The 13,430-nt window shown below is 37.1% G+C and overlaps 1 protein-coding gene across 4 annotated transcripts in view; it reads right to left on the bottom strand.

Annotated features, from left to right (window-relative positions):
- The window catches only part of LOC146562361 (GDNF family receptor alpha-2-like), a 73,109-nt gene that overhangs the window by 39,680 nt on the left and 19,999 nt on the right, over nucleotides 1–13,430 (bottom strand). For all 4 annotated transcript variants that reach the window (XM_085294053.1, XM_085294055.1, XM_085294054.1 and 1 more), the window contains exon 3: nucleotides 13,129–13,215. In XM_085294053.1, the coding sequence (XP_085150179.1) occupies nucleotides 13,129–13,215 (87 nt within the window). The remainder of the gene's footprint in view (nucleotides 1–13,128; nucleotides 13,216–13,430) is intronic.

Below are 13,430 nucleotides of genomic sequence, written 5' to 3'. Positions count from 1 at the left end.
AAGTGTGCCTGCAACAACTCTCATTACTGACCCAGAGAGAGACAAGCTCTGGCTGGACTGAGGGTGAACTGATTAGAAAATCCACACAGAATAATGAAGCATATAAACAAAGTAATATATATGCATGGAGGCACAACAGCAAGCGTGCACAAAACGAATCTTTCACTAACAAACACATGCAAAGATACATTCTAACACCCCCCACCTCACCCACCATTACTTAGTGTTTGTGTATCTAATAGTAATTGTTATAGGGTGTATGAGGACAATGTGAAAATGTCAAACATTTCAACAGCATGCTGAGCAGGACTGTTGCCCCGTTCCCTTTTTCTCAGCTGTAGAAACAGCTTTCTGGATTTAATTGGATGGTAGGCCCACGGAGCCGAGAGGTGAGAGGCTTAGTGCAGAGAGTTACAAGGTCTAACTAAGGGATGTTAAACTTAATTCCTGCAGGAACCTCTCAGTGCAGGATTCGCTGCTACCCTCTGTTCCTAATAAGTTAATTAACTCACCACCGAGTCACTGAGAGCAGAATATATTTCACAAGGAGCATATTAACAGTTACGGTCAATGATATCTTTGCATCCTGTGTGTGATACGCCATTCATCTGGGCTTTGGAGAGGAGATTCTCTCTCCCACCTTCGCACCTGGTGTCTTATTGATCTGAGGACAGGTCTTTGGAGTTGTAACTGAGAAAACAGAGGTTATGGATCACAACTCTGGTTCAATGTACAGAGCCTGTATTGGTATAGGAAAGAAAACGTTATCTGTTGCAGCTTTAATCAGCATAGTGATCAGCAGGTTGAAAGGTACAGTAAGTGTCCTTAAAACAGTTATATCGGCAGAAGCAGATTCCAACTCTGAACTAGCAGAACTTGCTGGAGCATTTGTTTGTCTGTTACTGGTAAGTGTGGGTTGATAAACAAATAAAAAAGTGTCTTCCTGTTGCCCCCCTCTTTCTTTGATTTGCTAGATTCCCCGTGGTGCTAAGCAGAATTTGATTAGAACAGGGAAAGTATGCATTTCTTATTACTTAGGACTCAACTCTTAGAGACCCAAAGAGGATTGGATTTGGATGGAAAACTGATTATCAACAGATTTCCTCAGGGTAAGACTCACTTAGCTTCCCCTATCATTTGATGATGAAGATCCTTCTAGGGACAAAAAAAACCCACTGCATGCACATACTGCTGTTTATGTGCATGTAAGTCCCGATGTACCTTTGTGTCCAAGCTTTCTACTAAAGATCATGCGGTTAATATGTTTTACAAGTAAGGCAATTTATGACTTCAAATTAAAAGTTTGAAAAGTGTAAAGCATTGACTGATTTGCTCATGATGTGCTAAACTAAATCTGTCTCAAGTCAGATTTAGAGCAGATGAGCAAAAAAATCAGAGCAGGTGTAAGATGAATAATGACTAGTTTATTATGCAGATGATTGTGCTTAAATAATATTGTTATTACACATCTTGCATATTTACTCAGTCTTTTTGTTGTTGTTGACCTGATAGCATCTGTGAAGTGCATCCTTTATACATCCTTTAATTTTGTAGCACAAGCTTTTTTTTCTGTCACAGAAATTGTTTTCAGCTCAGATGCTGCCATAGAAAACAGAGCTGCAACTGATTAATCACTTTCTCTCATGCCTAATGACTTGTTCAGCCACTCTAAATATTAGCTGAAATATATATTATGTTGCATAACTTATGGTACGATGATATATCTCAAAAGGGCTTTTGAGAGCCCTATCATTGCTGGCAAAGTGAGGACATTCTGTCATTCAGAGGTTCATGCTTACTTCAATGTCCTTCACAGCTTAATTCAGACACACCGACCACAGTGAAGGAACGAGCTACAACACTTGCATCATATTCTGCGCAATGCGTAAAATCTGACACTGAATCGTGTGACACATACTGACAGATCAAACTATAATTATGATACTGTAGCTTATAAACTGGAGGTTTGCATGCCAGCTCACCTGTCTGAAGTGATGTTCACATTGTCAGTTACTTTTAAATCCCAATCCATGCAGTTTCTGAGAAAAAAATTCTTCTTATTACTAAGGAAGTAATTAATGGTGTTACAGCTCTTGTGCCACAATGTGTGAATGCACCCAGCTGTCTCACTCTCGAAAAAGACTTCTGTTAACAGCTGGAAGCTAAAAACTAACTACAGCTCCTGTTAAAAAAATATCAATACTTATGATTTTTTTTTCTCACAGAAGCAAATTTGGGTGTCTAATAGCAAATGCTTTCTTCCCGTGAGATTAGTATTTAGGGCAAGGTGTGCCAGTTTATGAAGCCAAAAATGTACATCTAACTTTAAGTTAGATTTTGATTTTCAATTAGAAAATGTGTCTTTTCAGAGGAATTGACTGCTTCTATCAGCAGTATAATTAAAAAAAGAACTGTTTAACCATTATTGACTGGGCTGTTAACATTTCCTAAAAGCGGCCATATTTTTCAGTGTTACATGTCAAATGACAAAAGAGATGAAATTTAATACAAACGCGTCTGTCACAGTTTGACATGAACTGTGGATGCATGAAAGTGAATTCTCTTATTGTTATAACGTCAATAGAAAGGGCCACTGTGGACTGTAATTTGAGAAACTTAGGTTTGGGGGAATTTTCAAAAACAATGGCAGGAGAGACATGCCCAGTTAGCTGTTAATGCATTCATCATGCATCCTTCTGGTATACTAAAGGTGACAGGGTCACTGTGCACAGGGTCACTGTAAAATGTAAAGAAAAACAGAATGCAATGAATTACAAAGCTCATAAAGACATATTTTAAACACAATGTAACATAGAAAATATATCAAATGTTTAAACTCAGAAATGTTTGTATTTCCATAAAAATCTTGGCCATTTTAAATTTGATGATAGTGACACATTTAAAAAAGCTGAGGGCAGAATAAAAGGCTTGTAAAAGTAAGTTGTACAAAAATGAAACAGCTGAAGCAAGATTTATCAGCCAATTAGGTTAATTGGAAACAGGTCGGCAGCATGATTGAGTTTGAGAGAGGCAAAGTTTCTCAGAAGTAAAGATCAGCCAAGGTTCACTGAGCTGGACTTTGAATATCTCACCATTAACAGGACATAATAGCATCAAATGATTCAGAGAATCTGGAGACACATCTGCCCTACGAGAAGGCCAGATATCAGTACTAGATGTCCATGAGCCCTTGGACAGCACTGGATTAAAAACAAGTACATTTTGTCATGGAAATCACTTCCTGGGCTCTGAAACACTTCCAGAAATTACTGTCTGTGAACACAGTTCACTGTGCTGTCCACAAAGGCAGGTTAAAGCTCTTTCATGCAAAGAAGAGGCCACATGTGAACATGATCCAGAAACACTGCTGTCTTCTTTTGGCTCATTTAAAATGAACTGGGGAGATGCGTAAAACGGTTTGGTGGCCAGACAAAACCAAAAGTGAAAATTGTTTTTGGAAAACATGGACACTTTCCTCCAGACTACAAAGTAAAAGGATCCAGGTTGTTATCAGCATTCAGTTCAAAGGCCAGCATCTCTGTCATCAACAAAGAACAACCCAGAACTGTTGAACAGCTTAAATCCCGTATCAGACATGACTGGGACAAGATTACTCAGCTTCCTCAGAAATGCAGAATTTGTAGTAAGTTACAGTAATCTGAAGAGGGAGATATTTTATTTCAGCATGAAAATAATCACGGTGTTTAAAGTGTTTAAACAGAAATTATTAACACATTTACATGTATATACATATACATGTAAATGTATATGTATATACCTTAATCGATTCTGACAATTAAGGACACTGGAATGTACTTAATATGAGTTTTTTTTGCTCACTACCGACTTTGCGGCTTTAAATATATTATCTCCCCCTGCTGGTAATGCAAATTTGGCATATAGTAATGCAACTTCTGCAAGCCTGTCCATTTCACGTTTTGGAGATGCAAAGCGTGAAATGGACCCGGTAGACCAGCGTGTCTATTACACGGTTTCCCACGATACTGGGTTGCTAAGGTGGTGTAACCTTTTCCAGAAAAGCACATTCATCCACATCAAGCAGGAAATTTTTGATGATTAATAGAAAATTAATCATCAGAAGAGTGCATGTCTGTAGGGGACTTATATTCCTTCTTTAACTTCTCTTTAAAGCATTTTGCTCGGATAATTATTTTATTTTTTGCAAATTTTCACACATTTTCACAACTATGAGTTTCTACCAACTAAGCAGGTTAAGAATACAAGTTTAGCATCACCAGACTTGAATGCTGGCCATACTGCATTCACTGAAGCTGTCGAAAGCACTCCCGAAGGAAAATACTTTCCATAGCTTTCCTGCTCCACAAAGGAACACTTCCACTGCTCCCCTATACAAACCTGGCTCCCTTTCAATATATCATCTCCTTCATGAGGTAACCACAACCTCTGCCCTGAACTGACAGCATTGCCTGTGTCATTAGTCATAGGAGTGAAAAATATCTGCCAATAACCTGACTGTTTAAGCTTAATGTGGACAGGTGTGCAGGGGGGAGGTATCATACCTTGTGACAGAAACCAGACTGCAGGAGCCAGACCTGGTCTCTGCGCCAAAATGTGGCAAAATCTATCTGACACTGAACTTGATGGATGTGACAGGGAGCATGTTTGTATCAGCTGGATGAGGAAAGTTAAACTATGCCAAGCTATGCTGTGTCACATTAAATATAACTAGATGTATCTTTAAAGCAGTGATAAGGTCAAGGAAGAACTTTATTGCTAACCTAATTTCCTCATTGGCACATTTAAAAAGCATTATTTTTAATTAATTTGATCACTATACTGTCTTTTTTCCCCCACTATAATTTTTTACAATAAGCTTACTGTCAGCCAAAAGCCAACATCAAAGTGACTTAAGCCTGTAGTCTAGGAAATGCCCACCAGGGGGAGACTGCTCTGGTTGCAAAGAAGTTAAGTTGTATGGTTGTCTACAGGAAAATTACCCCTCTGCCCACTTGATCTATAACCTCAAATGGTAAATGGCCTGTATTTGTATAATGCTTTACTTAGTCCCTAAGGACCCCAAAGCGCTTTACACTACGTTCAATCATCCACCCATTCACACGCTGGTGATAGCAAGCTACATTGTAGCCACAGCTGCCCTGGGGTGCACCAATAGGCAACGGGTGAAGTGTCTTGCCCAAGGACACAACGGCTGAGACTGTTGGAGCCGGGGCTGGAACCGGCAACCTTCTGATTACAAGACAAACTGCCAACTTTTGAGCCACGATCGCCCTTGGCGATAAAGATAAAGATTTCATGATGAGTTTATGGTCTCAGTTGTCTTTCTGAATACAACGTGCAGGGTAAGCTTCATCTTGGCTGCCCTACCTTGTGACTGACAACCATCTTTTGTTCGAGGGGGCTCCAGTACATGATATGTGACTAGAGATGGACCGATCCGATATTACGTATCGGTATCGGTCCGATACTGACCTAAATTACTGGATCGGATATCGGAGAAAAATAAAAAATGTAATCCGATCCATTAAATATCACGAAAGCACCTCACAAAACTTGCAACACGCCGTAACTCACCTCAGAACGTTAGCATGTCGGAGCAGTATGCATCACGTGATAGAGCGGCTGTGGCATGCGGGACCTGTCGGTGGTCTGGATAGCATTTGGAGCTTCGCTAGCAACCTGGCATTTCATCTCCGACAAAGTTATCCCCGAGAGAAGTAAAGCAAGTGTGTAAGTCCATCTCTGAATGTTTGTAAAGCATTCCTGCGTTAAGCTTAACGAGCGACTGCCTCTCGCTCTCCGGCTGCTACTTCAATCGTGAAACTGCTTAAATGATCAGCTGATCGGCTTTTCTGTCGCGAGTCCGTCTTTGTTTTTGGCCCACTTTGCACCAGAAAGAGGAAACCAGCGGCTGAACAACAGCAGCACGTTTAAGCTTGATAAGCTGTTGTTAGAATTTATTTAATATTACTTTCTACACCAGGATCTTTTTCTACGTAGCTGACGGCTGGTAACTGTGCAGGGGCGGATCTAGCAAAGTTTAGCCAGGGGGGCCGATAGGGCATTAACTGGGAAAAGGGGGCACAAAGACATACTTTTCTTTCTTATTCTCATTTAAAATGTCGAGCTTTTAATAAATAATTATCTGACACCCAAAGTTTTAATTTGATGTAAAATGAATAGAAGTCAATTACTGTATATAGTGACTATTAAGTCTAATATATATACCCTAGTAAGCTATAGTACTTTTTCCTTTGGGAAGGTACCATCTGTGCAGTCTGCAATTTTGTTGAAGAAAGATGTTGAATCTATTTAATATTTCTTGAAAAATAATTGATTTCTGTGCATTTTTTTTCACACTGCATCAAATTAAGGTTGATTACGTCGATTAAGCATCATGAGGTGGAGCGTGAGGGGTGGTTCCCTATTTTTTATTTATTTATTTTTGTTGTTGCTGGGAGTTGGAACCCTATTAGTTAGGTTGCTTAATATTTACGCTAAGTACTCTTTAAAATACCAGAATAGGGAGGATGGTGTAGGTTTAAGTTTATTAGATTGATCAGTATTGCTGAACTATGAAATATTTTTTTTGTATACAGGTATAACAGAATAGCTTTAGTGTAGTTGTTGTTTTAAACTTGAGTATGAACTTGCAGACTTGCAAAATGCAGCAAGATATTTTAAAAAACAGTTTTGTTGATTAAAAAACACTATATCGGATTCATATCGGTATCGGCAGATATCCAAATTTATGATATCGGTATCGGTATCGGACATAAAAAAGTGGTATCGTGCCATCTCTATATGTGACATCGCAATAATTATGTCCACCTTAAAGTATCAGCAAAAACTGTCAAAGTCAAAATATGCTTTTTTGTGATGAGGCATGCTTATAGCCTGTCACGTTACAAATTAGTACTAACCTATAATCACCATCCCTCTTTTGTGATGAAAGGTGCATGGCAGCGGAGGAAAGGAGGATTTAGTAAATGCCACCATACTGCCATCACAGCAAAGAGACTGGTGTTGACAAGGACACTTTATTCAGCCTGAGATGCAACTGTGCTGAGCACTAAGGTGATGAAACATTGCTGATGCAGGTGCACAGTGCCAGCAAAGCCAGGGCAAGAAGAGCACAATTCATCTCTGTGTTTCTGATGAAACCTTACTCGAGTACATTGTCATCACTGTTGCTGAAAAAGAAATATGGACACGCAAAAGTATAGTCACTGACCTTATTTCAAGGGACAGATCCCACAGGATTAAATTTGCTATTTGCTCTTTGTCTTTTTTGTCTCTGTGTGTACAATGCAAGCAAACTGCATGTGCATTCAAAGATATGCAAAATCAGGCTATGACTACACAGTCCCATTAAAAGGAGCAGCTTGTGTGAAATAGTTTTCCAGGTATCACTCGGGGCAATGCAGAAACAGTCTCCATATGTTCTGTTTCATTTTAATTCAGTGTGAGTGCATATAGTAGTACAGAATTCTTCTTTTATTCTAGCACCACTTATGTCCCTTATCTCCCTTCCACACAAAAACTTTTAAAATAGCAGAGATTATTTTTCAATTTTCTACCTTTCCTCTTGGAGGGTGTAGATTTCCCTGTTCTCATCTGAGAACAATCCTAACCAGATATCATATATTCCCCAAGTCTCTATATAGTTGAACATTTATAGACATGATTATGAATACTTTTGTTTGGTTTAGCAATCAAAGGGAGAAGTATTTCCATAAAAGAAGTGTGTAATTACTTATCTGTTTGCCTGTGGTTTTATGTCAGTGCCACAATCAATTACCCTGCCCTCAGAAATGATAAATAATGAGGAAAGCTTGTGGCTAAACAGATTTTCGAGAGCAAATCCAATATTTCACCTTGAAGCGAGTAGAGGAAACAGCTGAAGCAAAATGGATAGAGTAATGAGTCCCTGTTGTATCTTAATATGTCTAGGTGCATTGTACTGTATTTTCTTTCAGGAAGGGAGTTGGACTTCTAAGCTGTTAACTTTTCTTTCTTTCTTTATTCATTCATTTTTTTGTAACCTTGTGTGTTTTATTATGTTTTTGACAAAAAAGAATTAGCTCACAACAAGTTATCACTCTTAAAAGTACATTACGGGAAAATCTCTCCACTAGATGTCAGTGGTTTGCAGACCCGTCAAATGAGAGTTTTTTTTACCCTCAATTCAGGTGCATAATCCTTGCTACGGCAGCTGCTGTAGGACAGATAACTCTGGCTGTTGTTCATCTGCAGTGAGGCTGTCAGTCTGCAGTTTACCTCAGCTGTCAATATGAGTCTATGCCAATTTGCTCTCGAGGCTGTAAAACTTTGTGGAAGTAGTCCAATACGAGTCAGTGAGTCAGTGAATCTCACTTTTGTCCACTAACAGTGACACTGAGGTGATTTGTTAAGGATATCTTGAACTTTTCTATAGGTAAAGTGCTGCTGTTCTTTCCCCTGTTAGCTGCTGTTAGCCTCTGTTAGCCGACATTAGTAAAACTTTCTTTGAAGTTGCACTAACATTGTTGGACTCTGACACTTTCTCATACAATGTGAGAATGTGATCATACTATTTATAAGATTTTTAGGATATCTGAGCCTAACATTAGCTGGAATAATGTGAGCTTATAACCAGTTGTTTGTTTAGCTAGCTTGTTGTCAGCAGTCTGGCAGATGTGAGGATCGAATGTCTAATTTGCTCAAAAATAAGTAATTGTCATAATATTGGGAATAAATAAGTCTGTTTATAAAAGTTTTTGAGTATTACAGCCCTGAATTCAGTTCAGGAAATGAGGCTTTAAGTGAGGAAAAAAGAAGAGGATAAGATTTTATTTACTAACTCCAGTCAGTTCCCTCACCTGCTGTCTTTTTTTGTATTTTTGGACCCCCTTCCAAGATTAAAAAAATATAGGTAGGATCCTTCGTATCCTAAATCTGAAGTCCATACACAAATTGAAATTTGTACCATCTTCTCTAGCTACTTACATGAATCACGATTAGGTGGAACAACAATGTCTATCTTCCCCACTGTATTCAAGATCGCAGGGCAACATCATGGCTTCCACAGACCAGCAGTCATTCCTCACTAGTGAAATAATTTTAAATTTATGAGAATTCATCAGTTAGTTAGAAGACATAATTAAAAACGAATCAATGTATATTTAATTGTACAATATTATTATTAATTAGCCATAAGTGTTTAAACTGGGAAATTCTCAAGCTAATAATAATTTATATATGTATTAAAGTCACACTGTTTTCATGGTGTGAGCTGAGATTGGTTATTTCTACTTCCAACTGTGGTTAACATCACAATTAGTAATGAGTCTACATGACTTGAATGACAACACTGTGTACTCTTTGAGCTTGAATCAAAAAACATGAACACAGAGGCAGATTTCTTGGTTATTATTATAGACTCAAACAAATATTGTGGGTTTCTAAATTATAATAATAAAGCTAATTAAAACAGAACCATGAATATTAAACAACTAGGAAGATGGCAGAAATGTGATGGCCATGAGCCTGGTTTTTTTTTTCACCCTCTTTGTGTTTTTCTCTTTTCTCTTTTATGATTCCCTGTGTGTATCTCCCAATTTGTATGCATGCACCCTGCATGTCTCTTTTCAGGTAATTCCTCCAAATTTTTTATATATATTTATATTTTTCATTAAAATTGAACATTTTCTTCAGTCTACGTGCTTTTATATTTGGCTCCTCTTGCTTGAACAATGAACTAGATATGATAAACATTTGGTAAACAAAGTTATTTTATTTAGCAAACAAAACTCTGAGTTTCATTTGACTTCAAGCAAAGCATCATGTAACAGCTATGTGTAGCGTCAGCCAGTAGGCTGACCCCATTCACAGAGCACATGTTTATGCTGATGCTGGATGTTGATATTCTATTTATATCTTATTTATGTTTTTATGAAAAACATTCACATGCTTTAACAGACTCACACCACAATCAGACTCAATTTCATGATTCCTCATGCCGGCAGTTTTTAAATGAATGATATTTAAGTAAACAAAATTAAGTACCTTGTAATGATAAAGAGGAAAATGACAAACAGTGGGATGAGTGAGGAAGTAAATCAAAAAGCTAATTAATGGAATTGACACGCAGTTCCATTAATTAGCACTCAACCGAATAGTATTTCATACACACACACACACACACACACACACACACGCACTACAGTGATTTAAAACTTCATTTTTTAATGGCAATTTTCTTCAGTTACTTTTTCCTTTGCGGTATTTTTCAAGTTCAGTTCAGTTCAATTTTATTTTAAGCATGTGGCTTCACAATCATTACAAAATGTCATTCCATTCTTTTGTTTGTAAGTAAACACTTATTAGTCCCTACCTCCTCAAATCTTACCTCTCATTGATATAATTTTCTTTTAGCCTTCAATTAAACAAACAACATATGAAGCAAAAGTAAAGCAAGGACAAAACAAAACAAACAAACAAATAAACAAAACAAATAAAGTGGTAACGTTTGCAGATTCACAAATTATGAGACAAACAAACTAAAACACTATTACGAACAACATTACCGCCCTGGGTTAACCCTGTTTTCTTCATTCTTATATTTGTTAAAAATGTGTTTTTTATATTTCATTTTAAACTGGTTTATGTTGTTACTTTCTTTAATTTCTTCTGTTAGACTGATCCAGAATTTAATTCCTGCTATAGTGATAGACATACTTTTTAGAGTTGTTCTAGCACTTTGTATTTTTAAATTCCATTTCCCTCTTAAGTTATACCCCCTTCTCAGTTATTCTGTACTTCATACCATGATTAGTGAAATTTAATGCTGTTGTGACCTAAAGACAAGCAAAGACCCCTTATTCACACCCTCCCCTTTTTAAACTCTAATTACTAAATTTGAACCAAAATGGCATTACTCTTTGCATGTAATTGATTGACTCTTGACTCTCATATCGACATAGTTTTTTATTGTCATTATGATATCATAAATATGATTACCTTTTTAGCTTTAATTTTCTAACGTTTTTTACATCAGAAAGTGAAGCCAAGCCTGAGCAAAGGCTTGCAGCATTACTAGTATACTTTTTGATGTTTAACTGATTCCGATCTCCCATTATTGATCCCACCAGTCTGACAAGTGTTATTATTTTGTTTTGCAACATTCTTCAACGAACTCGCACAGAATTGTTGGGTAGCTTTGTATAATATTGCAACATCTCAACCTTGCTGTTGTGAATGTGTGCTATATAGATGAAATTAATATTTAATGGTATTTTGCCTATAGGAGGTGCAAGAACAACATAAACTGAAAATATCATAATTCAACTGTCATGAGCTTGATTTCATTTTTTTTAATCTAAAGCCAAACTAAAACCAATAATAAATCAGGATGACTTCATATAACCATAAACATGTGTGCATGTTTCAGTCACATTTTCTACTATTAAAGTAACAAATTTTGAGATTTGTGCAGCCTTGGCAGAAGTATGCATTTTCAGAATTTTTTAGATGTACTTAAAACAGGGAAGGCAGTTTTCTATCATCTCTAAAAACTCCAAACTAATCAAAGCCAGCACTTTTATATATTCTGGTCTCGCTTTTTCAATATATCAAACAAACCTATTTTCAAAAACAAGTAAGGCACTACTGATTTAAAGCTAAGGGGATTATGCAAAAAGCGTGTCTTTCTTGTACCTCCCAGTTATAAAACAAAGGAAGATACATCAGCAAAGAGAAAAGGAAAATGTGCAGTCTTCAGTGTTTGTAGATAGCTTTTGGCTAAAAAGAAAAAACCCCCGAAAAGGAACATAATCTGGAAATTTCTGTCAGAACTGAATGAAAGAATATGACTGAATTTTCAAGTGAGTGTAGCCTATAGCTCCAGCATTAAACAGAAATCCTTTTGTGTCAAGTAACGTCTATACTAATGCATGCTTCTCTGCAATGCATTTATTATTATATCGGTGTCTTTTAAGATCTGCACTGATTACTGATAGAGTGGCCATAGTAACTAGTGCATTAGAGAAGCTAAAGCTCTTCTGTTGAGGGCCAGGCTGTTTAATTAGTAAACCAAAGAGGAAATCAAACTGAACGCACAATCAATAGCTGTGGGGTGGTGCACTGAAAGTGTATACTTTAGCACACACAGCCAAAAAAACCACTGTATGCTGGACAGCTTAAACAATAAGCACCCAATTTATCCAAAGGCAAGGACAGATAACTGGTAGATGGCCAATGAGGAACGAGTAGCCCACTGCACATTTTTTAGGCCCTATTAAACTTATATTGCATTCTCTCCAGAACAGCTATTAACCTAACATTTCCAGTATTATTATTATTAGACACCAATCAGGAACCACAATCATTCAGTGTTCTGCATTCTCAGCCAGGACAGGTGGCTCATGTATGTCCAGTTATGAGCCAGTCTCTTTCTTGCATGTACAACATGCACACCTACACTAACAAATACTTGTGAGCAAGTAAACTATGAAGAGACCACCAGTAAAACATTTGTAACAACAAACCTAAAAAGACTTAAATCAACCTGATCTAGAATGGACATTTTAAAGACGCTAACAAAGGAAAAGTGGCTAAAGCTATCCAGCGCTCAGAGTCAGCCAGAAGCTAGCAGCCTCGGTATGAGCAAAGGATCAAGGATCAAATAAAAGGAAAATTATAGAAACGAGTAAATACAGAAGAATTGTGTGCCTGGTGAAGTTAGAAACATACTGGAAAATGATGTAACTGTGAATGTAGCTGACATTAGTTTTGTTGTACATATCTATTGCATATACACTGCTTTTGTTAGGTAATGATGGGTGTACAGAAACTCCAATAGTACAGTTTTCAGTTGTTTAAGTAAGAGAAAATCCTGCAACTTACGGCATTTCAGGAGCTGTTTAGTTTAGTTTAGTAAATTATTTTAATGTAAAAAATAATATTTTGGGTTAAAGAAAAGTAGATTTTTGTTGCCATATGCCATCATCATAATCATAATCAAAATCATAATCAACAAACCTGGCATGTTAACGCTGAAAAAAAATCGGAAATCAAAATCCCCTAAGAAATTTTAAATCTGGGCATTATTATAAATTCATCATTTTGTTAAGATCAGTGTTGTGATACCTGAAGAGATGGAAGCCAAACGGCTTGTGTCGGGGTGCCAGTTGGGTGCAACAGGTTCATATGGAGATAAGTCTTCCTTGTCTTCATCTAAAACAACAGTAAGGATGAAAAAAAAAGATTAGTTATTGCTCAAAAAGACCACAGCTCTACAATTAACTGAATCATCAGAAAATATACAACACATAGGAATTCATCTTACCCCCAATATCACAGAATATACACAAAATAAAGCAAGATTCAATCCATATCTCAAACTTTACTGACTCACACAAAGAACCACTAACAATAAACTCTTTTGATTT

This window comes from Mchenga conophoros, linkage group LG12, assembly GCF_057382185.1.
Source record: "Mchenga conophoros isolate Kocher_MC1m ecotype Shallow Benthic linkage group LG12, M_conophoros_male_GT1.1, whole genome shotgun sequence".
NCBI classification, from domain to species: domain Eukaryota; kingdom Metazoa; phylum Chordata; class Actinopteri; order Cichliformes; family Cichlidae; genus Mchenga; species Mchenga conophoros.
Note: the sequence above shows the minus strand (reverse complement) of the source record. Positions and strands in the feature narration are given on the sequence as shown.